This window comes from Myotis yumanensis, unplaced genomic scaffold, assembly GCF_028538775.1.
Source record: "Myotis yumanensis isolate MYYU_CA2020_CCGP unplaced genomic scaffold, mMyoYum1.0.hap1 SCAF_11, whole genome shotgun sequence".
Classification (NCBI taxonomy): domain Eukaryota; kingdom Metazoa; phylum Chordata; class Mammalia; order Chiroptera; family Vespertilionidae; genus Myotis; species Myotis yumanensis.
The window spans coordinates 22,308,820-22,334,602 of record NW_027223762.1 but is presented as its reverse complement, the minus strand read 5'-3'; the positions used below and the strand labels follow the sequence as shown (position 1 = coordinate 22,334,602).

Sequence of the window (25,783 nt, the reverse complement as noted above, 5' to 3'; positions counted from 1 at the left end):
GTTTTTGCACGAAATGCTCTGTTTCGTACAGTTGTTTCTGGGGTTTGGTTCCAAGTAATACTTCACAAAGAGAATCTGGTGATATGACCATTGAGAACTGCTTCAAATATTCCAATGTTGGGAAGCAGTGGGGATGGGGAGACTAAAACAAAACTGGCCATGTGTTGATGCTATGGAGCTGAGTGATGAGTACCTTGGACCTCATAATTTCATGTTTGAAATTTTCCAAAATAAAGAGTAAAAAAAAACACACACACACACACACACACACACACACCAGAATTTGGGAAATTTCCTTCTTTTTCTATGAACTGAAATTACCTACACTTTAAAAGTTTGGTAAATTTTCCTGTTTAAATTTTCATTCTCATGTGGATTTAGTTTTGGCCATTTATATTTTATTATAAAGTCGATCACTTCATTCAGATTTTCAAATATATTTGTGTAGAGTCTTTCTTGTTTTCAGTAGTTGTGTATTCTATGGGTGGGTTTTTAAAAATGTTCCATTATGGTAATATTAAAACATAAACAAAAGTAGAGAGAATAGTATAATGATAACTCATGCACTCATCACCAAGCAACAACAATTATTAGCATTTTGCTGAACTTGTTTCATTCAACCTCCACTCTACTTTTTTTTCTGGAGTGTGTATGTGTGTGTATATATATCATGATTTTTACCAATAAATACTTCAGTATGGATGTACAATTGATAAATTTCCCCCCATAACCAGCATGTTATATCATACCCCCCCAAACTAACAATAATTCTTTGATATTATCCAATAAGCAGATGACTTTATTGAGATGGGAGGAATGTAGGCAAGAAGAAGCCAAAAGAAACACAAAAACTGAGACTCTAAGAGATTAAGGGAGAATGAAGTACCAACCTCCTTGTGTAGAGTTGAGATCTGAATTCATAGAAGTTATACTATATTTGGAAACTGGAAGAATGAAGGAGAAAATAGATAAATAATGTCTGCTGGGGAAAGAGATTTGAGGTGTTTATGACCGATGCCATCTAATTTTCTTAATAAATAGAAGGTAAGTTTGTTGTGAGGAACATTAATTATTGATGGGGAAGTTTGAGGGCGAATGTGACCAAAGACAAGCAGGAGGGATAGTCGGCCATGAGGAATGAATACCCCAGGTTTATATTGGCTCCAGTCCACTGGGGTGTTTAATGTTCTCTAGCAGTGCACATGTGATTTACATGGCATCAGACAACAAAGCAGCACTGATCTAGGTTGGGGTTTAGCTGGAAAGTTCATGGAATTATGGGTCCCTAGGAACTATGAGTATTAATGAAAGTAACCTAGGCTGGAATAAGAAGGAAGAATAGCCAAGAGGAAGTTCTCATGCTCTCTCTTGATCTCCAAGAAAATAAATGGCTCCAAACAAAGGTCTTAGTGAGGAATGAAAAATGGAAGAGTAAGAAAATAAGAGAGCTCATAGGCTAAGAGAATATGGTTAAAGAAAGAGATATCAGAATTTAAACTTTTAGAGGTGGTATACTTCTAAGGAACGGAGAGGTCAGGGTGTGGACGTGGAGAACGGGAAGGTGAAATAGACTAGAGGTGAAGCTTACTGGCATTAAGAAGGTCAGGAATCTTAGACATTGCATTGGTGCATCAAGTAATAATGAGGTCATTCAGCATAATGTCAAGATCTGAGGCAGAAAGAGTGTGAGTTGGGAGCCAAAATCCCTAATGAAATTTGAAAAGTTAGCAGAAGCTGATTAATGACAGAGATGGGATAAGAGTGATATAGTTGAATGACAAGTTTCAAGTGCTCAGGGGTTTCTAACAGAAGCTGAATGATAAGAATTGGAGAGTAGCACTGGAGAAGACGGGTGCTGACCCTCTCCCAACACCGGTTAGGTGTGATGTGAGAAATCCCTCCACTTGAGAGGTGAATGGGAAATGATTCTTCTGAGGTTACGTATTTCACATTGCCCAAACCACACACAGTTTATTTCAATAAATCCCAGATTCTCACTTGGAAAGCATATTAAATTCACCTCATTTTATTTCAGTAGACTTTCTTAGTAACAATAACCACATTTTGAATTTTCTTGGGAAAAGTGAAACTTTATATACCTAAATTGTTTATTTTTATTTTTTCAAATTAAAATGTTAATAACATATAACGCCATATGAATTTTTACCTTAAATAATTTAATAGCCTCTGTCTGTAGAGCTTCAGAAGGCAGTGTTGTCAGAGGGGAAACAATTCCTTCCTTGCTGTGACACAAAGTAGGGTGTCTCCATATCTGAGAGGCTAAATGCAGGGTAAAATACAGTTAGAAAACAGAAAGAATCACTTACTTTGGCCTCCCATTTATTAGCCCTTTATAGAAATTAGCTAACTTGGCCTGGCTCACAACTTTAAGTCATAAAGATCATGAAAAAAGCTTTGGCAACATTATTTCATTTCATTTTCCTGGCCATGGGGGATTCTCATGTCTCTGTTTTGGAGAAATTAAATCTAGAAGACTTTGGTCTTAATATTCTTGGCTGAAACAAGCCTACCAGGGCACTATGATGTTGCTCAGATGTGCTAAAGATTGGGGACCCAGGTGGGGAGATGATTATACATGAGAAGGAGCTGCAGAAAGATCTAGAAAGGAGAAACCAAGTAGGAGGAGATAGAATGATAAAGAAGGACTTGAAGTCATTCTTAACATCAACATTTATTAAATCCCTATGTTGGGTACTCAGAATAAAATGTGATCTCTGCAATTAAGTAAAGCATAACACAGAGTCTAGACTCTCAATGGGGAAACCTGAGCCATAAAAAATAATTTCAATGCAAAGGAACAAATGCTATGAAGTAGTTAAAAGGCAAAGTGCACTGGGACGTAATTTTAACACTTATTAAGAACCTTTTATGAGCCAGATGCTGAGCTGGAGTGGGCTGGCGGGGGGAGCTTCTGAGGTAGGCAGGATTTTATCAGGTTGGTGAGGAATGTGAGGAAGGGGGGCATTTCAGGCAGAGGGGTATTGTCAGCAAAGGCAGAGGTGTCACAGGACATGGAATTTGGGGGAATGATGGTGTCCCTGGAGTCTATGGAACCACAGTGAGAATCCTGACTCATGACAAGCAAAGCCAATGAAATGGTAGGTAGCTAGCAGGGAAAGGAACTTACAAAGTAAAACTCCATTAGGCTAAGGAGGTTTGGGTGCATTTCATAAACCATAGAGCCTTATATGTTATGAACTTACAAGGTTCCCCTTCAATATTTAGCAATTTACAAACAAGTTGTTCAAATTCAGATCCAACATTTACAGTGTTACTTCCAGCTGCAACGGTCAGGTGATAAAGCCAAGTGTCCTTAAAAACAAAACATATTAATAGAAATGTTAACCAGTATATAAATTTTGGTGATTTAAGGAAAAAAACCAACTTGCATAAACAATGGAAAACTTCACTAAAAAAACAAAACCTCTTTAATTTTTAAATAATAATTAAAAGTAAGCCACGTATTCAAACAGTTCTGAAGTAGGGTCACTTGAATTGTGCTCACAGTACTTTTCCCACTGTTCTATAGATGTTGCTTAGAAAAACATGATAAAATTAAAGTAATATAATGTTAAGAGACTAGAATAAATACAACCAGTTAATATTCCTTTAAGAAATGCAATAAATTCTACCACATTTAAAATCTGACTCCCAATGCATACAAATAACACATACAAAATACTTAGGAAATCCAGAAAATTTTAAAAAGAAAATAATACCGAGAACAAACTTACCTCAATACAATAAGGGCCATATAAGAAAAGCCCACAGATAATATCATACTCAATGGTGAAAAAATGGAAAGCTTTTTCTCTAAGATCTGGAACAAGGCAAAGATGCCTGTTCTTGCCACTTCTGTTCCAATTTTATGTAGTCAAATCTATCACCCATTTCTACTGTGTTTCTTACATTGCCTTTTTTTTCTTTTTTAGAAAGTACTTTCTATTCCAAGACCAGATAAAGGCTCTTTTAAAAAATTGTTTCATTTAACTCTTTAAATTCATCTGGAAATTATTTTGCTATATGTGTGAGATGACAAACTAAACTAATGTTTTCCTAGATAGCCAATTTCCTCAATATATAATGAACACAAAATATTATATATTGAATAATCCATTACTTCCCCATTCATTGTGATGCCTCTTTTATTTTTTTATTATATTAACTTTTATATTTTCATGTGTGACTACATATATAATAATAGTTGACTTTCAATTTTATCTAAACCAAAATTTTGTTGAAAATGAGTCAAAATTATAAGGTCGGAGGCCTTAAGATTCACCCCCCAAAAAATCCAGTCTGAGACATTCACATTTTGAACATAATGTTCCTTTATCCTACACCTGCACTAATTTCAACTGGAGAGCACTTTTATCAATACGATTGAAAAATGACACATTTAAACAAGGCTTGTTTCCAGGGATGTAAAGAACCTCTGTAAATAGAGCTGAAAGTCTTTAGCAACGTTTTCTTCCTTGTTTCCATGAAAATGATTTGAAAAATCATTAGCAGTAGTTAATAACATTAAACTACATCATTCTAAATCAACCATTAAGTCCTTACATACCTTTTCATGCTTGGACCCAATCAGGAGGTAAGTGGGACCTTGGTCTTTGGGGTGGATCACGATGGTGTAATGTGTGGATAACAGACTTCGCCCACTGGCCTCATAATCTTCATCTGAATCACAGGATCTGTCAACCTCTTCAACTTTAGCCTCCCAGAGTTTGATCTGACCTAAAGGCAACTAAAGTAAATATCAGTAATTGTGAGGAAGGCACTTTCTAAATCTTTTCCTAGTAAAATTTTTCATATTCCTTTTCATTCTTACCTTTATAAAGCATACCTTTTCTTAAATGAATGCCTAAAGGCAATTGGATTATCCGTAGTTATAAAAGTAGTAGGTACCACCAAAATACCCAATTGCAATATGAAAGAACAATTTGAATACTAGGCATTTACCTTTTGTGGAAAAAGCAAGAAGCTACTTTACTTAGTCAAGCAATTATGTAACTCAGTCAAAACATTCACTTGACCTCCCCCCACCCCCCCAAATTGATTCGATTAAGATACTGGATCAAAAGGACAAGAGTGGACATAGTCTCAATAGAAAAAGTAACACAATTAGGTAGCTGGTACAAAGAAGTGTGATTAACATTTTAAACTGCAATAAAATGAGTAGTGTTCTGAGAGGTTATTTACTAGTATTAATAGACATAATATAATACAAAACAATGCTATGATTTCTTAATTTAAGGGTAAGAAAGCTTCTTAAAACGGATGCATATTAAATGTTACCTACTCTTTTGTTGACAAAAACAACTATATCTGTTGTGTTGAATATCCAGCATTTTTGTTCTAAAACTTTTGCTTTAATTAAGTACATTTATTCCAGGGAAATACAGTCTGCTTCTGATTTGCAGCTTCTAAAATGTCTAATCAGGTTTGCAACTGCAATCTGAAAATATTCATTCTGACTCCCAGAAGAACATTTACCATCGTACATGTTCATGCTCAGCCCGGGCTCAGTGCTCGGACCTTTTCCATCCACATTCACATGGGTGATCTCACCCACGCTCATGGCTTTAGTACCAGCATATATTAGCTACCCCTGCATTTATAACGCCAGACTCGCTAGTTGTACTTAGAAGTCTAAGAGTATCTCAAACTTAATTTGGTAAGTCCTCTCCCACAACCTGCCCTGGGTAGTGTCTCCCATCTCACTGTTGGTAACTTCATCTTTCCAGCTGCTTACGCCAAAAACCTTGGCATCGTTCCTGACTCTATTCTTTCTCTTCTATCCCATACCTTTTCAGTGAACAATTCCAGTCAGCAAGCTTTTCAGAATATATTCAGAGTCTGGTCACTTCTCACACCCCCACTGCCACCAGTTAACCACAGTCATCCTTTACCTGGATTACTGTAATAGCCCCCTAACTATTCTCCTTATTCCCTCAAACAGCTACTAGAGTGTTCCGTTAGTCATAAGTTAGATCATGTCAATGTTCTGATCAAAAAACTCCAATGGCCTCTCATCTTACTTGGAGTAAAAGCCAAAGTCCTTACTATGAAAGGCCCCCTGAGATTTGATCCCTGTGACGTCTCAAATCTCATCTCTTACTATTCATTTCAGAGCAAGGAAGGGAGAGAGACAGAAACATCAATGATGATGTCATACCTGGAATACACAGAGTGGCTTCTATTTTCCTGACTTAAAATTTAGTTGGGATTATACTGAATATATCATTTTGTATTGTGCTTATTCACGTAGCATTCATGTGAGCATTTCCTGCTTTACTTCAGAAGTATCATGTTTAATGGCTGCACTGTATTAATTGCCATCTATGAGCAACACTGGAAATAATGGCATGCATTTTAAACACAGTTACTCTGAACGGAGAGTGCAATCTGTGAAAATGGAACAGAGAAAAACCAACTGACCCATGTGGTCACTGGACCAAGAAGTTCAGTCTCATTAACACAGTAATTGGTCACAAGACGCTGTTCTGTGCCACTGGCATCTTTATTTTATGTGAGCTTTCTTGGCCCATGTTGGTTCAGTTTTTATAGCTTCAGTAAGCCAGAGGTGACATGGAGTAGATATCCTATATTTTTACTCAGAAAGTGAATATAACTCAAGTTCTTTTTGGAAGGAGATTAGTTAAAAATGAATACACAGGACATAAATAGGTAGATGAATGGGTAGGTAAATGGTATGGAGGGATTCGAGGGCCTGGGACAGGGCTGGATTCTTTTTCCTCCCTGCTCGTCTTCCCTAGTTTGTTGTTCCCTTCACTCAATCTTATTTAGTCTGTCAGACCTCGACAGTACAAGAAATTGATGGTTGGGAGTGAGGTAGAGAAAGGCTTTTCTCCTCTAAGAAAAATATGCATTAATTAAAAGTTGCAAAAATGTATAGTTAAGAATCAAGACCTTTATAGGTATATAATTACCTCAATAATAAATTTTATGCAAAATTTCAACCTTATCAAAAAAGTCTAAATTTTTAGCCAGCGACCGAAGAGTAACAGAAAAAACTTAAGACATAACAAACAGAACATTCCTCTAATTAGCATATTAAAAATACATACATACCTTATCTTCTTGACTGCGAAAATAATATAACGTTTTTCCTACTAGTGTACACCAGACTCTCTTGGAGTAGCCGTGCTTCACCTGAAATCATATTCCAGAGAATTATGAATGTAGCCAGCTCAGAACTCTAACACCTTAAAGAAAAGTATGGCATACACACTCTATTTGAAGCTGTATAGGTATCCAGTTTGCTTAAAGTATAAGTGATATTCCAACTAGACTGTCAAAAGCGGTTTAAAATTTACCTGTAGCGGCGTGACATGTTTTGCTTTGGTGCTCATCATTCAACACTTAACAAATGTTTACTATATGTCAAGTACTGTGCCTGGGATTGAGGATTCAAAGATGGATAAAACAAGACGCTGGTTTCAAAAGTAAGTATATTTCATAGTTTCCATATTTCATAGATGTCCAGTAATCCCATAGCTCTCTAGGTTCACACCCTAGGTTAGAAATGTGTCTGAGACTGAGCAAGTGAGGACAGAGGTCATGGGGAAGGGTGGGGGGAAGGGTAGGTGGTGAGGGTGCGGGGGGGGGGGGGGGGGTATATATATTTTGCAGGACCTTTGCAATGACTTACATTTAAATGGACTGTTCTAATAGTAACTCATTGGGAAGGATATAAATTATTGACACAATAGATTTTTACAGTAGGCAAGTCACTACAGTGAAAAGGCCTGAATTTTGAGGTCAAATGGACCAAGGCTTAAAGTCCAGTTCTACCGCATACCAGATGGTGTCCTCAGGCGACTGACTCTTGGCTTCTGTGAGTAACATGGGATTACTGGACACCTCATTGGGCCGTTGTGATGACCAGAGGAGAAAATGTCAACAAAGCAGAATAGTAGTTACTCAATAAATGCTTCCTTCCTCCCTATGCATAAGAAGTAAAACACATGTTTCATTTAAACCCACAGCCAGCCTCTGGGCTTTCAAAGTTACGGTTTAAGCAAACAACTCCGCCGTCTCACAGTTTGAAGGATTTAAAATGCTGCTTGAGGAAAAACAAAAAATGTTTCGTTTGGCAAGACATGTTTCAGTTTAATTAAATTTAGAAACACATATTTGCAGACAAATATCCGGGACGTTTTAAATGGTTTGTGTTATGCAGGGGTTTTTTTTTTTTCTTTTTCTTCTTCTTCTTTTAAAAAAAATCCAAAAAAAGGAGACTCATCAAAACTGGAGTATAATGCATCAGGCTGCAGAGAGTATCCCTTTGAAGTGATATATCTTTAAAACAGAACAATGGGTACTATCGAAGAACTACAAATTAATGAAGGCCTTTGCCAATTCACTGTAAAAGCTGTTTAAAGCCATCATCTATCTTTATATGTAGATCGAATAATATTAGTTTACCTTAAAACTCTGACTTACTCTGAAAAACTCATAAAGCAAATTACACTAGGAGAATCCTCATGAAAATGGAAAGGCAATCTCAAACCTCAGGGCTTTGGGGAAACGAAATAATTGAAAGAATCATTTTTCAGTGTACCTTGCATACATAACAAAGATACTTCCTATCAGTTCTGCTTGAAACTTTGAAGACAGTGAATCCTATCCTGGTGAGCCTTTGTCACCACTCACATAAGCTCCCCTGGCCTTCTCTCTTCTCCTGTATTCTCATACCTGTAGCCTTGTCCACTACAAATCCTGACGCCAGCCTTGCTGACTTCAGTATCTAGGTGAAGCTCCTGTGATAGTAAGAGTGGTGTAAGGAGAGAGGGAAGTGGAGGGAGGTGGCACATAGAAACAGTTTATATGTGCCAGTCACTGTTCTAAAGAATGTTACCTGCTTAAATAATTCATTTAATCCTTCCTCCAACACCCTGTGAGGTTGGCACTATTATCCCCACTTTACAAATGAGGATGCGAAGGCACAGAGCCTGTAAGTAATTCATTCACGGTCACACAGTGGCAAGTGTCAGAGCCAGGATTTATGCCCATATTCTTGCCTTAGCCTCTGCTACACCGCCTCTCTATATCCTTAACCCACAGTTCCTTGCTCTCTTCATCTGCTATCCCTCCATTTTCACCATCCATCCCCTCAGCCAACCTAGTGCACTCCGCTTCTGAAATTTACACTCTGCCCTCTGATCTCAACCTCCGTCCACCTCCCTCTCTCCTTACACCACTCCAATTCTTTGACTTCATTCAAAACTGAGCCCCCTAATCCTCCCATTTTAGTCCAGTTTACCAGTCCCTCCCTGCTTCATTCTCACCAACCTTGGATCCTGTGTTTGGTCATAAAATAGCTCCTTCTCCAAGACCTGGGATTATATAGCATTCCTATGGCTCTGACAAATCCACCCAACAAAATTTTTCTCCATTTGCTTTTTTTAAAATATATTTTTTATTGATTTCAGAGAGGGAGAGAGAGATAGAAACATCAATGATGAGAGAGAATCATTGATGGCTGCCTTCTGCACACCCCACACTGGGGATCCAGCCCGCAACCCAGGCATGTGCCCTGAATGGGAATCGAACCATGACCTCCTGGTTCACAGGTTGACGCTCAACCATTGAGCCATGCTGGCTGGGCTATTTTTTAAAAAAATAAATGAATTATTATGTAAAAAAAAATTCATCCTAAGAGTAAAAGAAAAGTTGCAGGAGTAGAATATCCAGAATCAAATCAGTCAAGCTCTTAATATTTACCCACATATTTCTGTACTTAATAGCAATGTGACAACTTGGAAAACCCTGTTCCCCTCTAAGGTACTCAAAGCTGCTCCACAGCATCTCAAACTGTAGCCTGAATGTGAGCTCAGAACAAGTCACTAAGAATAGCTGAGGGATGGTTTTCTGTTACAAGGTTCTGAGGGTAAAAATATGGGGGTGGACAAGGATTCATAACTAAGTAGGAAGAAAACCTACTTAGCATCCTGTCTATGAACCATAATGGTTTGGTCATCAGCTAATCACATCACCTTTTACTTATTTAAAATGCAATTGTGAAATGGGAAGCAGAGAACAGCAGAAATGTAATATGAGCAAAAATTAACCATGTTGATAAATTAATAAGCCGTGCTGATTAAAACAGACAAACAAACAAACAAAAAACACAAACTAATTTTGGGGTAAGTAACAAATCCTTGGCCATGGAATCATATTAAACTCTAAGGGCTTGCTATACATGGTCCTTGATAAAGGAAGACATCCAGCCATTATGAATTAAAATAAGAATGTGATTTGAAGTAGCACTGTGTTCACTGGAAGATATACACTGAGTGGCCAGATTATTATGACCACCTCACCAGTACTTCATTGACACTTCCAAAAATACTGAATATTGAAAACTTCCTAAGCAAATACTCTCAAGGTTTTAATATTATTATTTGCATAACTAATTCACTTCATTGTACTGATGGGGTGGTCATAATAATTTGGCCACTCAGTGTATATTTTCACAGTACCAGAGAATTTTCTAACCCATCAGTAATTGAAAAAGCATTTTTATGGTAATGTAATATTTGAAAACAAAACACACAGGTCATTCATTTCTTGGTTGAATGTATTGATTTTTTTCTGTTACTTTTGGAATAGCTGGTCAGTCTTTGTAAATATTACTGAATAACACCCACCTACATTCCCATATTAATATTAAATATAGATTACACAGTGGCATAGCTCATCACAACATCTAAATTTTTCACCTCTTACATAAACAAAGCACATGGATAATGAATGGTTGTAGAGATTATTTTTGGTATAATATTTTGTGTGTAAAAATTTTATTATATTTCTCTAAAAGGGATAGTAAATATCTGTCAAAACCAATTGAAATTTTAAAAATTAAATAATATTTTTAGCATAAATCAATACTGACTCATTAAAAAGTTAGAAAACAGAACTAAGTAAAAATAAAATAAAATCACGTATTCAATATACATTGGTACACTTCCCATGCAGCATTGGTGGAAAGCACAGCTGCCTTCTTTTCTATGAATGTGTTTAACAAAAGTTGTGCTTTAAAGCATTATACACATTCTTTTTTTTTTCTTTTTAAATATGTATTTTTAATTATTTCAGAGAGGAAGGGAGAGGGAGATAGAAACATCAATGATGAGAGAGAATCCTTGATCAGCTGTCTCCTGCTTGCCCCACACTGGGGATCGAGCCTGCAACCCTGGGCATGTGCCCTTTACCGGAATCAAACCTGAGACCCTTCAGTCCACAGGCCGACGCTCTATCCACTGAGCCGAACCAGCCAAGGCCACACTGCTGGGGTCCTGCCCCAGCAGGTCCAGGGGTCCCCAAAGGTGTGAATGGAGTCGGTGAAGAAGGAATGACACAGAGACAGCGTTCAGTTGATCAGCAGCCTAGCCAGGATCTCCAGCCACGATCTCTGGCCAGGATCTCCAGCAAAGTTCTGGTCAGGATCTCCAACCAAGTTCTGGTGCCAGGTTCTCTCGCTAGGTTCTCCAGCCAGGTTCTATCCAGGTTCTCCTGCCATGTTCTGTCTAGGTTCTCCAGCCAAGATCTGTAGCCATGTTCTGTCCAGGATCTTTTGCCATGTTCTCTCGCTAGGTTCTGTCTCTAGGTTCTGTCCCTAGGTTCTTCAGCCAGGTTCTCTCACTAGGTTCTTTTTCTAGGTTCTGTGTCTAGGTTCTGTGTAGGATCTCCAGCCAAGTCCTGTCTCTAGGTTCTCTGTCTAGGTTCTCTCTCTCTAGGTTCTGTCTCTAGGTTCTGTCTAGGATCTCCAGCCAAGTCCTGTCTCTAGGTTCTGTTTCTAGGTTCTGTCTAGGATCTCCAGCCAAGTCCTGTCTCTAGGTTCTGTCTCTCTAGGTTCTGTCTCTAGGATCTCCAGCCAAGTCCTGTCTCTAGGTTCTGTTTCTAGGTTCTTTTTTTTTTTTTTTTTTTTTTTTTTAATTAAATCTTTATTGTTCAGATTATTACATTTGTTCCTCTTTTTTCCCCCCATAACTCCTCTCCTTCCAGCTCCCACCCCACCCTCCACCCTCACTCCCCACCCACTGTGTTCATCCATAGGTGCATGATTTTTGTCCAGTCACTTCCCGCATCTCCCACACCCCTTTTTCCCCCAAGAATAGTCAGTCTATTCCCTTTCTATGTCCCTGATTCTATTATAATCACCAGTTCATTCTGTACATCAGGTTATTTATTCACTTGATTCTTAGATTCATTTGTTGATAGATGCATGTTTGTTGTTCATAATTTGTATCTTTACCTTTTTCTTCTTCTTCCTCTTCTTAAAGGATACCTTTCAGCATTTCATATAATACTGGTTTGGCGGTGATGAACTCCTTTAGCTTTTCCTTATCTGTGAAGCTCTTTATCTGACCTTCAATTCTGAATGATAGCTTTGCTGGATAAAGTAATCTTGGTTGTAGGTTCTTGGTATTCAGCACTTTGAATATTTCTTGCCATTCCCTTCTGGCCTGCAAAGTTTCTGTTGAGAAATCAGCTGACAGTCGTATGGGTATTCCCTTGTAGGTAATTGAGCCTCTTTCTCTTGCTGCTTTTAAGATTTTCTCTTTGTCTTTTGCTCTTGGCATTTTAATGATGATGTGTCTTGGTGTGGTCCTCTTTGGATTCCTTTTGTTTGGGGTTCTCTGCGCTTCTTGGACCTGTAAGTCCATTTCTTTCACCAGGTGGGGGAAGTTTTCTGCCATTATTTCTTGAAATAGGTTTTCAATATCTTGCTGTCTCTCATCTTCTGGCACTCCAATGACTCTGATATTAGACCGCTTAAAGCTGTCCCAGAGGCTCCTTACACTATCTTCACACTTTCGGATTCTTTTTTCATTTTGCTTTTCCAATTGGGTGTTTTTTGTCGAATCTTTGGTTTGATTATTGTACTCCTCTGGTCTGCTATTGGGTATAATATTCTTTATTTCAGTCCGTGTATGCTTACTTTCTAATTTCTTTATCGTAGCATCGAGGGTCTCATTAGTTTTCGTGAGGCTCTGCACAAATTTATGGCAAGCCCTCAAAATTGCGATTCTTAGCTCCATATCCTCCATTTCTGTCATGTTTTTTTGTCTCCGCATCTTTTATGCTTTCTTGGTGCAACCCCTTGTGGTCTCTGTGCGCAGTCTTGTTCTAGCCAAGCCTTAATTGTTGTAGTTAACACTAGAGGGATTTGACCCCCAGGCCGACTGGCTATAGGAATCAGCTGTGTGGAAAACGTCTGCCTTCTGGGGAGGTGCTAATCCAGCCTTTGCCTGAGGCGATCGGCAAATGGCTGTGCGCAGGTTTTGGGCGGGGCGGGATCAACAGGGCGGGCGGAGGGAGCAGTTATGGCCACGCTCAGTCCCGTTCCCAGAGGCTCTGCTTCTCAGAACCCCGGCAGCCGCTGCAAACCTCGGAGAGAAAGCTGCCCTCAGATCCCAACTGATGCCGGATAATCCCGCTTCTCCCGTTTGAGTCTGGGTCCCTAGAGACTCGCCCGGATCTGGAGCCCAGAGTCTGAGGCTCACTCCCGACAGAAAACGACAACCGCGCCCTCAGCCACCAGCCCGCTTTTCGCGCGCACCTCGGTACCTTTGTATTTTCCACACTGCGCCGCCTCTGAGCCTCGATTTGCTGTTCTCTTTCTTTCTAGTTGTAGAGTCTCTCTTCAGCCAGCCTTCCTGTGGTTCTGGGTGATGTCCGTTCAGTCTTTTAGTTGTATTTTTGAAATGGTTGTTTGCGGCAGCGGTCTCCGGTGTTTACCTACGCCGCCATCTTGGTCTCCTCCCTGTTTCTAGGTTCTGTTTAGGATCTCCAGCCAAGTCCTGTCTCTAGGTTCTGTCTGTAGGTTCTGTCGCATTATACACATTCTGAGTGAATATAATTCTGCACTCTACTTGTTTTATCACCCAACACATCATATTTCTGTAACATCAAATATTCTTAACAATTAAAATGACTACAGAGTAAAGCATTATCTGATTAAATACATATTTATTTAAGCTACCCCCTACTCTGCATCTATGTTGATCCCAAGTTTTCTTTTCTTTTTTCTTTTTTTAAAAAATATTTTATTGATTTTTTACAGAGAGGAAGGGAGAGGAATAGTGAGTTAGAAACGTCGATGAGAGAGAAACATCGATCAGCTGCCTCCTGCACACCCCCTACTGGGGATATGCCCGCAAACAAGGTACATGCCCTTGACTGGAATCGAACCTGGGACCCTTCAGTCTGCAGGCCGACGCTCTGTCCACTGAGCCAAACCGGTTAGGGAATCCCAAGTTTTCTTTAATATAAACTATGCCATGCAAGTAATCTTTCTGGGGTAATGGAAATGTTCTATCTATATCTTGATAGAGTGACAGTAAACATCTGTCAAAACTCATCAAACTCTACAATTAAGAACTGCATTGCAGTATATGCTAATTATATCTCTTTCTTTTTAATAGAGAACATCTATCTGTGATGAACATCCTTATACTCAAATCTTTTACAAATTAAGATCATTTCCTGAACATAAATTACTTAGACTGAGATTACTGAATCAAAGCGTATACATATATGTTTTTAAAATATTTAATATTCTTTCATTCATTTGTTCTTTCAAAAATATTTACTGAATGAACAGTTTGGCCAAGACATTGCCAAATTGCCTTCTAGAGTAATTCTCTCACTAGCAGATTTCTCAATTTGTGTCAATGCTGCATTTCATAATGTTAAAAATGTCCCCCTTTGACCAGATTTTTAAAAATATCTATGATTTCAAGTTGTGCTTTTTAAAGAACATTATTAGCGAGAGTAAAATGTTTTTCCACATGCTTATGGAACATGTGTATTTCATCTGACCTCTCCCAGCTCTGCTTCTTTCCCTTTGTGTCCTTTGCTCCTTCCCCCATTGGTCTCCTTTACTTACTGATTAGAAAAGGCTTTTTTTTCAGCCATTTCAAATACCTTTTCAAAAATTCTGCTTAGAGAATTTTCGAGAGTAAGAACATTTAGATTTTTATGTATAGTAGTCAAGTTTGTCATTTTTCCTCTTTATGGTTTTGTCTTTGGCATTCCATTTAAAATACCCTTCTCCACCCCAAGATAACATAAATATTCAATGTATTTTCTCTGACACCCACTATTCCCGATCAGTGGGACCCTGCCAGGCACACAGAGGCCTCCTACCTTCGTGAGCAGGCCCTTCACCGTTGGTTTGCCCTCAGGCTGCAGGGAAAGCGGGTTGGCAGCTTGTACTCGAAGAACATTCTGTAACACCTTAATCCATTCCTCCAATATATTGGGAGAATCTGCAGTCAGATAGTATGTGTGCTTTTCAGTGGTCAACTGGAATGGGTTGAGAAAGAGACAGGAAAGGGAACGCTGAAGATTTAGGCTTATTTGCATTTCCTTGTCCATTCTTTAAACATTGCTATTTAACGTGGAAACAAACATGCTAAACCTTGAATCCTAGGTGGGAAATAAATGACTCCATAAGTAATTTAGCATATTTTAACCACTTTGTGAGAATTACAGTGATTGACATTCCATTGAAATTTTTTTTCCAACTGAAGTTTACTTTAAATTTTTCATAGTATTAAAATTTTAGGTCATGATTTATCTTGTTTACTCAATACATTTTCCTTTAAATGTGCTATAGGCTCCTGGTTGTTGAAGTGAGGAGCAGAATCACTGGAGACTGTACTAAAATAACACATTTTTAACCAAGCCAGGAGTTGTTATAGAAATGAAAAAAATCGCCCTAGGGGTTTGGCTCAGTGGATAGAGTGTCGGCCTGTGGACTGAAGGGTCCTGGGTTCAATTCTGATCAAGGGCACATGCCTGGGTTGCAGGCTCGATCCCCAGGAGGGGGCGTGCAGGAGGCAGCCAATCAATGATTCTCTCATCACTGATGTTTCTCTCTCCCTCTCCCTCTCCCTTTCACTCTGAAATCATTCAATCAATTATAAATAAAATAAAATCTTGCATATAAGTTCTCGGAACTAACATGTGATCAGGCATTATGAACTTGCAATTTTTCAGACTCAAATTAACCATACGTCAAATTTTCCAGCTATTTAGGAAGCTTACAAACGACCTTTATCTGCCATGCTCCAAGACAAAGCTTCCATGACTCTCCTTTCTACATTTTGGGACAGTTCTCAGGTATTAACCACTGGAAACACTGATAATGTAACTTTCTAATAAATGTTGAAGTCTACCCTCTCGAGGAGCAAGATAATAATGATTATTAAAGGTATTTCAAAGTGTCTGAATTTAAACCACATATACCACACTATCTCAACAGCCTACGTCTTAAATGTAACAGGTTTCTGTCAAGACTGGCCTATTTGTGAGTGAAATGGTCAGCGGCTCCTCTATGGTGTGACTTAGTGGGAACTAATACAGCCCCACTGCTCACCAATATCCTTCCCATTTAGGTGTCAACAGCATCTGAAGTTCACAGAACTGTCACTTTCTGGTTCTGTATTTAAATACAAACACTCCTGAATTTAATATACATTAAGCTACTAACATCTTCATTTATCCGATAACCCTCCCCTAAAATAGCTGGACAGTTTGAGAGCTGAGAACAGCTGGGAGACTAAGAGTAGGGAAAGAACAGTATAAGTGATAAAGGGCAAATGAAGTAGTGGAGAGTTACTCAACACAAACTTAGCGTATATTTTGGTTTCATAAATATTGAGTCATCAAACTGAACCCAAAGTAAATTTTTACAAAATAGTGAATATCCAATCTCCTCTTTATTAGTTTGAATAATTGAGAATTGAGTTTTGCTTGATACAAAAACATAGTTTTTAAAAAAGTACCTGGACTGTTTGTTTGTTATCTCCTCTTAAAATACTGCAGGATGCACTAAGTTCAATATGGCCGTGGGGTTTTCTAATTACATCACTCTGTATGAAAGGAAGAAAACCAAAAGCAAAGTGATTGCCTGTAGTAGCAATAATAAGAAATGCTTTAATTAATAACATCACGGAAGAAAATCAATCAGGGGTTTGAATTCTAGTTTGAGGAATTCAGTTCCAAATAGCAAGCACTGCTCAGCTGGTTGGGCATTGACCTATGAACCAGGAGGTCGAGGTTTGACTCCTGGTCAGGGCACATGCTGGGTTGAGGGCTCGACCCATAGGAGGGAGCGTGTAGGAAGCAGCCGATCAATGACTCTCTCTCGTCATTGATCTTACTGTCTCTACCTCTCCCTTTCTCTCTGAAACCAAACAGCAAGCGCTTTCCACTCACCGGAGATTTGTAGTAAAGTAATTCACCACCTTTCAGAACAAACCATCTCCGCTTCCAAGTCTTGACTTTACCGCTCATTTTTAATAAATAGCCAGATTTTTCCAGTGGCTCCTAATTAAAAAGAGATTTTAAAAAGTATTTCAGTTTCCTTTGGAAGCTCCAACTAACAGATTTATTCATTTAAAAAACGAACAAAACCCGATGCAGTGCTTACGTTTTTCCCATTATCACTGGAAGACGAACACGTTTTAGGGAGCTTCTGCTCCGGCTGTGAGCACTCGGTGTCTGTGGAGTAAGCATCTGGGGGGATAGCATAGTCACTTTCAGAAGCCACAGAAGACAGAGACACACCTAGGTGAATAAAGGAACAAATCAAAGTCAATATTTAATAACTGGGTGGTCCAAATGCTGGCTGCGAGTTCTCTGAAGGATACAGCTATTCCTAAATCATAAGCCTTCCTACGCTGGATTTAGTCTCATGCCTTTGGCCATGAAGAACTTTTAAAGCAGAAAACAGAACTAAAGGGTAAGGAGTAACATGCAAGTCTTTAAGGAAGTCAAAGGAACATTAATATTTAAAATGATTACAAGCAAAGCTACTTTTGCATATATAAGATATATACATTAGCCCTGACCGGTTTGGCTCAGTGGATGGAGCGTCGGCCTGCGGACTCAGGGGTCCCAGGTTCGATTCCGGTCGGGGGCATGTACTTTGGTTTCGGGCACATCCCCGGTGAGGGGTGTGCAGGAGGCAGCTGATCGATGTTTCTAACTCTCTGTCCCTCTCCCTTCCTCTCTGTGAAAAGTCAGTGAAATATATTTAAAAAAAAAAAAAGATATATACATTAGTCTACAAATGTATCTTTTATTAAGGATTAAAATATGTGCATTTACATTTTTATACATAGGCAAACAAATATTTAATCCTTTTTTCCCAAATATTTAATCTTAATTAAGATTTGCACAATCACATTTACTATTTGTAATCACCTTTAAAGTAATTCACATTTACAAACACCCCACAATTTCAGATTTTTTTTGTATAAGTCCAATACTACTAGTTTATAGATTTTAAAATATTTTAAAAAGAGAAGCAGTATGATTTAAAGACATAAACAGACTATTTCATTTGCCAATGGCTACAAGAGAAAATTCAGGGAACATTTTCACAATAACTCACTTGGCTTTTTAAAAAAAGACTTGCAAATTGCAAGTTATATTTGGAGGGTCATTACAATGGAGATTTTGAATATACTAAATAAAATCAAGGACTTAGGTCATTATTCATTACACTTGTATAGCCGATTTTAAAAATATTTATTAACATTTAAGGGACATTAGAGCAATGTCACTATATCATTATTATTTATGTGAATAAGACAAGTAACAGTTGTGATAACAGTAATGTCTTTTTTCTTTTAATGGAAGGACAGACATTTAGATCTATAAAGGACCTAAAAGATCATCTTAGCTAATCCCCTCATTCTCTAAGGCAAGGGTCCTCAAACTTTTTAAACAGGGGGCCAGTTCACTGTCCCTCAGACCGTTGGAGGGCCGGACTACAGTTTAAAAAAAAACTATGAACAAATTCCTATGCACACTGCACATATCTTATTTTGAAGTAAAAAAAACAAAACGGGAACAAATACAATACTTGTATTTGCATGTGGCCCGCGGGCCGTAGTTTGAGGACCCCTGCTCCAAGGAGACTAAAGGATTTGTCCAAAGTCAAATCACTAGGCATGGGCACTGCTGGAGAACAAAGCTCAGGCTCCCAGATCCAGGGCCAGTATGTTAGGCACCATCCTAGGTGCTAGCAATAGAACAGACAACAAAACAGAACCTCTCCTGCCCTTGTGGAGCATAGATTCTAGTTGGAGGGAGACAGATAAAAAACAGGCACTAAGTCCCGTGGAAAAATAATATGGAGGGCAGACTAAGGGAATTTTTAAGAGTCCAGCAGTTGGAGAAGGCAAAGGAGTGCATCTGAATGGTGCGGTCAGCGCAGATCTCTGAGAGGGCAGTGTCTGCACAGGCACTGAAGGAGGCGCAGGAGTCAGCCATATAGACACCTGGGTGAAGAATACCAAGCAGAGAAAGCAACCAGTGCAAAGGTCCTGAAATAAAAGCGGGCCTGGAATGTTCCTGGAACAGCAGTGTGGCCAGAGCTGAGCGAAGGAAGAGAAAAAAGGAGATGAGGAAGGACATAAAAGACACCTTATAGCCATTATGAGTCCTTGTAGTATTTTTGAGTAAAAAAGTGTGATATAACCTGAATCTAGCTGGGGGGAGGGGGTGGGGTAGAGAGTCAAGGTATGCACAAAGAGACCAGTGGAAGCCCAAAATACTAAACCTATGAAAACTGACAACTCCAGTTGAAAATGAGGGGTTTGGGAATACCTAGGGGTTTCCATGGAACACAGTTTGAAAACCAACAAACATATCATGGTGACTTGAAGGTTTTTGTAAATATAGACACCATTTAGTGTGATGAAATCTCTCTGTAACTTCTTCCTAAGCCAAAAATTTCTTCCAAATCCACTAAAAATCACAAATATATCTAAAGTAAATTTTTTGTTGTTTTCCATCTTACTACCAGATTAATCACCAGATTTTTAGATGTATTTGTTGCCGTTTAGCAGTGTAACAAATTGAGCTGAAATAAATCTATCCCATAAATTATCCAAATAAATTATTCCCATAAAAAAGTGTTTTCTCTTTTACATGAAAGAAAAGGTTAAACAAAAAGTCTATGTGGCTTGTCTGGAAACACGAAGAGGATCGAAAATGTGTCTTAGTCCCAGGCTAATTCTCTCGTCACCGTGGTTTAAAATGATTGCTCTGACTTTTTAAAAAATCCTATTACAGAGATAAAAGTCCCATTTAGCATTTTGAATTGCCTCGTATGCCCGAGCCTTTCGCTCACCTCGCTTCATGGCTCTGGGGCTGCCTGGCCCACTCCGGCTGCGCGTGTCGGACTCTGACGTCCGGGAGCTGCATCTGGAACTCTCTTCTTCCTCTGATCCAGAGGACTCATCCAGGAACGGGCTGCTGCTTATCTGGGTCGCCTTCTACAGAAAAGCAGAACCATCTCTATGTGTCCATCTCTACAGCCACCTCTCTCTTTAGATATAGAATGTTTTACCAGAAGCAGCCATGGAATAAACGTTTTTAAAGGAATGAAAGAATATGTTTTGCCATTATCAAAGTCATGTTGTTAAGTCCCAAATTCTAATTAGCAAGGCATTTTGGCAATTTATAAAAGATTCCTGAAAACATAAGGCCATGAGTACCTGGTGATACTTATTTTAATAAGGTTCTTCAAGCAAGGGAGGGGAGCCCTGGCAGTGATACAAAGATCTTTCTAAATTAGTTTTCATTGCATCGTTAGTAACGTACTTCCTTTAAACAATTAAGTAAACCGTGGAGGGGGTGGAGTATCACATGGGATATTACAAAATTGGATTCAGACCTCTAATACTGATAAGAAGAAATATCTTCTCCAGATCTTTCATTTCTTATCTTTATATGCTATATTAGAGTGAATTTCTAAAACTCCCCATAAAGGGAGAGTCTGTGGAAACTGACAAGAATGAAATATGGAGCTTGAATAAACAGTCTTCTTGATCCGTCATGAAGAGATCCACATGTTTAACAGTAACAATAATGAGTTACCCCCTTCAATGTTGTATACACTGGAGTTGTCATATTCTTGTATATCAGAGATGTATAAAGTCCTGATGTGGTATAGGAAAGCATTGCAACAGAATCTGAAACAGAAAACAAATTATTTTTTAAAAAACAACACAAAAACTTCTAACCAGTATCTAGGTCTATTTCTTATGAATGCGAATTGACAAAATTTCCAATTAAAAGAGAAATTGAATCAACACACGATTATTGGTTATAGAGCCTACTTTAAGAATTATGGCATTTGCAGGTTTAATTACACACTCTATTACATGGTTCATTATTTCCTCATATGTACTGGTTCCCCAACTAGACTGTAAGCTCTCTGAGAGCAAGGATCATGGCTTTTATTTCAATGGCATCTCCATCCAGCTCAGTCTGGGCAGAAATAAGTACAAACACCTGCTGACTGGTTCAGTGAGCAGTAGCCTATGAAGATATTCTCTGATTATTACTGACATGGTGTTAAAACATTATCATTCTTAGGCCTTTATCAGGTGAACCTCATGTTGAAAGGTTAGAATACAATCTCCTAAATGGCAAGAACATGAGATAGTTGGAAAGAAACAGAATATCAGTGATTATCTCTGAGATATGAATTAGTGGTAGGATAGGTAGAAGGAACCACAGGAAAATTTCTCTCTTTTTTTCATACAGTTCTTTGTGATTTTATTTTATTTTATTATAATTGGTATGTGTTGCCTTTATAATATATTTTTGATGAAAGAAAGAGACAGGGAAGGAGGGAGGGAGGGAGGGAGGGAGGGAGGGAGGGAGGGAGAGAGGGAGGGAGGAAGGGAAGGAGGAAGGAAGGAAAAGAGAGAAATGTGTTTTAAACTCTGGAAAAAGAGAACATAGAGACCAATATGTTTCCTTTAAACAGCTGAAACTCCACAGTTTCTTTGCTTTAGCCTTTTCCAGGTAAAACATAATGAGGTACTCTCTACATGAGAATGAAATGTTCATGTGCCCCTATACTGGATTTTAAAATATAAATCAGCAATACTAGAAATCATTTTCTGAAAGGTTAAATAACTCTATTATTCTATTATTTAGACATTTAGGAATTTCTTGGCTAATGAAACAGCAGTACAAAATCACTTATTTTTATATTTTTATTTTTTAACATTTTTTATTGTAGTAAAAAAAAGTATAACATAAAATTTACCATTTTAACCATTTTAAGTGTACAGTTCAGTTAATGTTAAGTACATTAACATTGTTGTGAATCTGATCTTGATAACATTTTACCTTACAAAACTGAAATTCTATACCCATTAAACAACTATTCTCCCTTTCCTTCCCCCAAGGCCCAATAACCAGCATTCTACTTTCTGTTTCTATAAATCTGACTACGTTAGATATCTCATTTAAGTGGAATCATACAGTACTTGTCTTTTGTGACTGCTTATTTCACTTAGAGTAATGTCCTCAAGGTTCATCCACGTGGTAGCATGCAAAATCACTTACTTTTATTAACATTCTCCATATTGAAGGCCTCAGACATTCGAATGCCTGATTTGGCCACAGCATAAATTCTGCTTTCCTAATGTAAAAGAGAAATTTAAACTGAATATTTAAAGCAAAGAAATGATTACTTTCCATACACATGTTTTTCATTTAATATTCATTAGAGTACAGCATTATTATAAAACTGTCACCATTGCCAACTAAAATATGCCACTGTGGATAGCACTGCAGAGGTTTTTTCCATCCATTAATAATTCCATTATTTATCTTTGTTCCCAAATTTTTGCTTGGTATTTTAAATTCTTTTGGAGATAGGGAAAAAAAGTAATAGAAAGCTTACTCACAATCAATCACTGACTATACATGAGTACTAACCTCTAATAGCCTACCATTCTAGAATATGGTTAAAGAAAAAAGAAAAAACTTGAAATCAGAAATCACAGATAGAGTAGCATTAAGTGTTATTACCTTCATATTTCAATGAAGTAGAAGAAACACCCGAGGTCAAATAGTAAATTTGAGAATTGCAATGGAATGTATAATATCTTGTTCCAGAGTCCCACCAACAACACAGAGCAGGGTAAGGATTAAAAAAGGATAGAGAAGCTGTATAGCCTCAGAGGCCAACCCAAAAACACTGCCACCCAGAGGCTAAGCCACAAACTGACTCTTAGGGGAATACAAATTAAGGCAGACTGGATCGCAAATACGGCCTGCTTTAAAATCAGGACTGTGGGAGAGAGACCAAGATGGCGGCGTAGGTAAACACCGGAGACCGCTGCCGCAAACAACCATTTCAAAAATACAACTAAAAGACTGAACGGACATCACCCAGAACCACAGGAAGGCTGGCTGAAGAGAGACTCTACAACTAGAAGGAAAGAGAACAGCAAATCGAGGCTCAGAGGCGGCGCAGTGTGGAAAATACAAAGGTACCGAGGTGCGCGCGCAAAGCGGGCTGGTGGCTGAGGGTGTGGTTGTCGTTTTCTGTCGGGAGTGAGTCTCAGACTCTGGGCTCCAGATCCGGGCGAGTCTCTAGGGACCCAGACTCAAACGGGAGAAGCGGGATTATCCGGCATCAGTTGGAACCTGAGGGCAGCTTTCTCTCCGAGGTTTGCAGCGGCTGCCGGGGTTCTGAGAAACAGAGCCTCTGGGAACGGGACTGAGCGTGGCCATAACTGCTCCCTCCGCCCGCCCTGTTGATCCCGCCCCGCCCAAAGCCTGCGCACAGCCATTTGCCGATCGCCTCAGGCAAAGGCTGGATTAGCGCCTCCCCAGAAGGCAGACGTTTTCCACACAGCTGATTCCTATAGCCAGTCGGCCTGGGGGTCAAATCCCTCTAGTGTTAACTACAACAATTAAGGCTTGGCTAGAACAAGACTGCGCACAGAGACCACAAGGGGGTGCACCAAGAAAGCATAAAAGATGCGGAGACAAAAAAACATGACAGGAATGGAGGATATGGAGCTAAGAATCGCAATTTTGAGGGCTTGCCATAAATTTGTGCAGAGCCTCACGAAAACTAATGAGACCCTTGATGCTACGATAAAGAAATTAGAAAGTAAGCATACACGGGCTGAAATAAAGAATATTATACCCAATAGCAGACCAGAGGAGTACAATAATCAAACCAAAGATTTGACAAAAAACACCCAATTGGAAAAGCAAAATGAAAAAAGAATCCGAAAGTGTGAAGATAGTGTAAGGAGCCTCTGGGACAGCTTTAAGCGGTCTAATATCAGAGTCATTGGAGTGCCAGAAGATGAGAGACAGCAAGATATTGAAAACCTATTTCAAGAAATAATGGCAGAAAACTTCCCCCACCTGGTGAAAGAAATGGACTTACAGGTCCAAGAAGCGCAGAGAACCCCAAACAAAAGGAATCCAAAGAGGACCACACCAAGACACATCATCATTAAAATGCCAAGAGCAAAAGACAAAGAGAAAATCTTAAAAGCAGCAAGAGAAAGAGGCTCAATTACCTACAAGGGAATATCCATACGACTGTCAGCTGATTTCTCAACAGAAACTTTGCAGGCCAGAAGGGAATGGCAAGAAATATTCAAAGTGCTGAATACCAAGAACCTACAACCAAGATTACTTTATCCAGCAAAGCTATCATTCAGAATTGAAGGTCAGATAAAGAGCTTCACAGATAAGGAAAAGCTAAAGGAGTTCATCACCGCCAAACCAGTATTATATGAAATGCTGAAAGGTATCCTTTAAGAAGAGGAAGAAGAAGAAAAAGGTAAAGATACAAATTATGAACAACAAACATGCATCTATCAACAAATGAATCTAAGAACCAAGTGAATAAATAACCTGATGTACAGAATGAACTGGTGATTATAATAGAATCAGGGACATAGAAAGGGAATAGACTGACTATTCTTGGGGGAAAAAGGGGTGTGGGAGATGCGGGAAGTGACTGGACAAAAATCATGCACCTATGGATGAACACAGTGGGTGGGGAGTGAGGGTGGAGGGTGGGGTGGGAGCTGGAAGGAGGGGAGTTATGGGGGGAAAAAAGAGGAACAAATGTAATAATCTGAACAATAAAGATTTAATTTAAAAAAAAAAAAAAATATCTTGTTCCAGAAGTAGGTTATTTTGCTTTCTCTTTTTCATTTCAGAGATAGCTCTGAAATGGGTACTGAAAAGGTTATTAACCCTGCCCCTATGAGAAAAGGGACTCTAATCTGGATACAGTTGTCTAGACCATAGAACAGTAGGCACCTACGGCAGTCCTGTTGAGGACTGTGCTAGCCAGGGGCCTGTGAGGTCACGGGCATGAGAATCTCTAACTGTCTGAGACACTTTGGATTGAAGAGTGGCTGACTGAATGACTCAGATGCAGTTTCTTTGAGAGTGTGATTGTGGGCAAAGTTGGCAGAACAGAGAGATACTGGTATATAAAAACTAGAGGCCTGGTGCATGAATTCATGCACTGGTGGGGTCCGGCTGGCCCACCCTGATTGGGGCAATCAGGCTGAGTCGGCAGCGGGGAGGAGACAGAGGAGGTTGGTGGGCTGGCCCGTCTCCTGGTCAAACTTCCGGTGGAACTCCTAGTTTAGGGGACAATTTGCATATTAGCCTTTTATTATATAGGATAAGACAGTAAGCAGGAGATGTGAGGCAGTGAGAAGTCAGGGGAGAGTGAAGAAGAGTAGTTAGCAGTGGTGAGAAAAGCAGACTCATTGTAGACAGGAAAGCACAAGTGAGCCACTGGACCTGGAGCAATGGTGTCACCGGTTTCGAAGGGGTTGACTATCAGAGGTGCTGTTCAATCATCACATGTTGTCCCCCTAGAGTGACTACTGAATTTTAAATGACAGTCAAGTTCAAG

General features: G+C 39.0%; 1 protein-coding gene across 2 annotated transcripts in view; it reads right to left on the bottom strand.

The window, feature by feature from the left end:
- PLEKHH2 (pleckstrin homology, MyTH4 and FERM domain containing H2) overlaps positions 1-25,783 on the bottom strand; it is an 81,082-nt gene that overhangs the window by 24,863 nt on the left and 30,436 nt on the right. For both annotated transcript variants that reach the window (XM_070429115.1, XM_070429116.1), the window contains exons 9-19: positions 22,438-22,513; positions 20,953-21,047; positions 20,204-20,348; positions 17,492-17,628; positions 17,278-17,388; positions 16,845-16,931; positions 15,202-15,360; positions 7,117-7,197; positions 4,589-4,768; positions 3,225-3,333; positions 2,168-2,280 (exon numbers count right to left, since the gene is read on the bottom strand). In XM_070429115.1, coding sequence (XP_070285216.1) covers positions 2,168-2,280; positions 3,225-3,333; positions 4,589-4,768; positions 7,117-7,197; positions 15,202-15,360; positions 16,845-16,931; positions 17,278-17,388; positions 17,492-17,628; positions 20,204-20,348; positions 20,953-21,047; positions 22,438-22,513 — 1,293 coding nt within the window. The remainder of the gene's footprint in view (positions 1-2,167; positions 2,281-3,224; positions 3,334-4,588; positions 4,769-7,116; positions 7,198-15,201; positions 15,361-16,844; positions 16,932-17,277; positions 17,389-17,491; positions 17,629-20,203; positions 20,349-20,952; positions 21,048-22,437; positions 22,514-25,783) is intronic.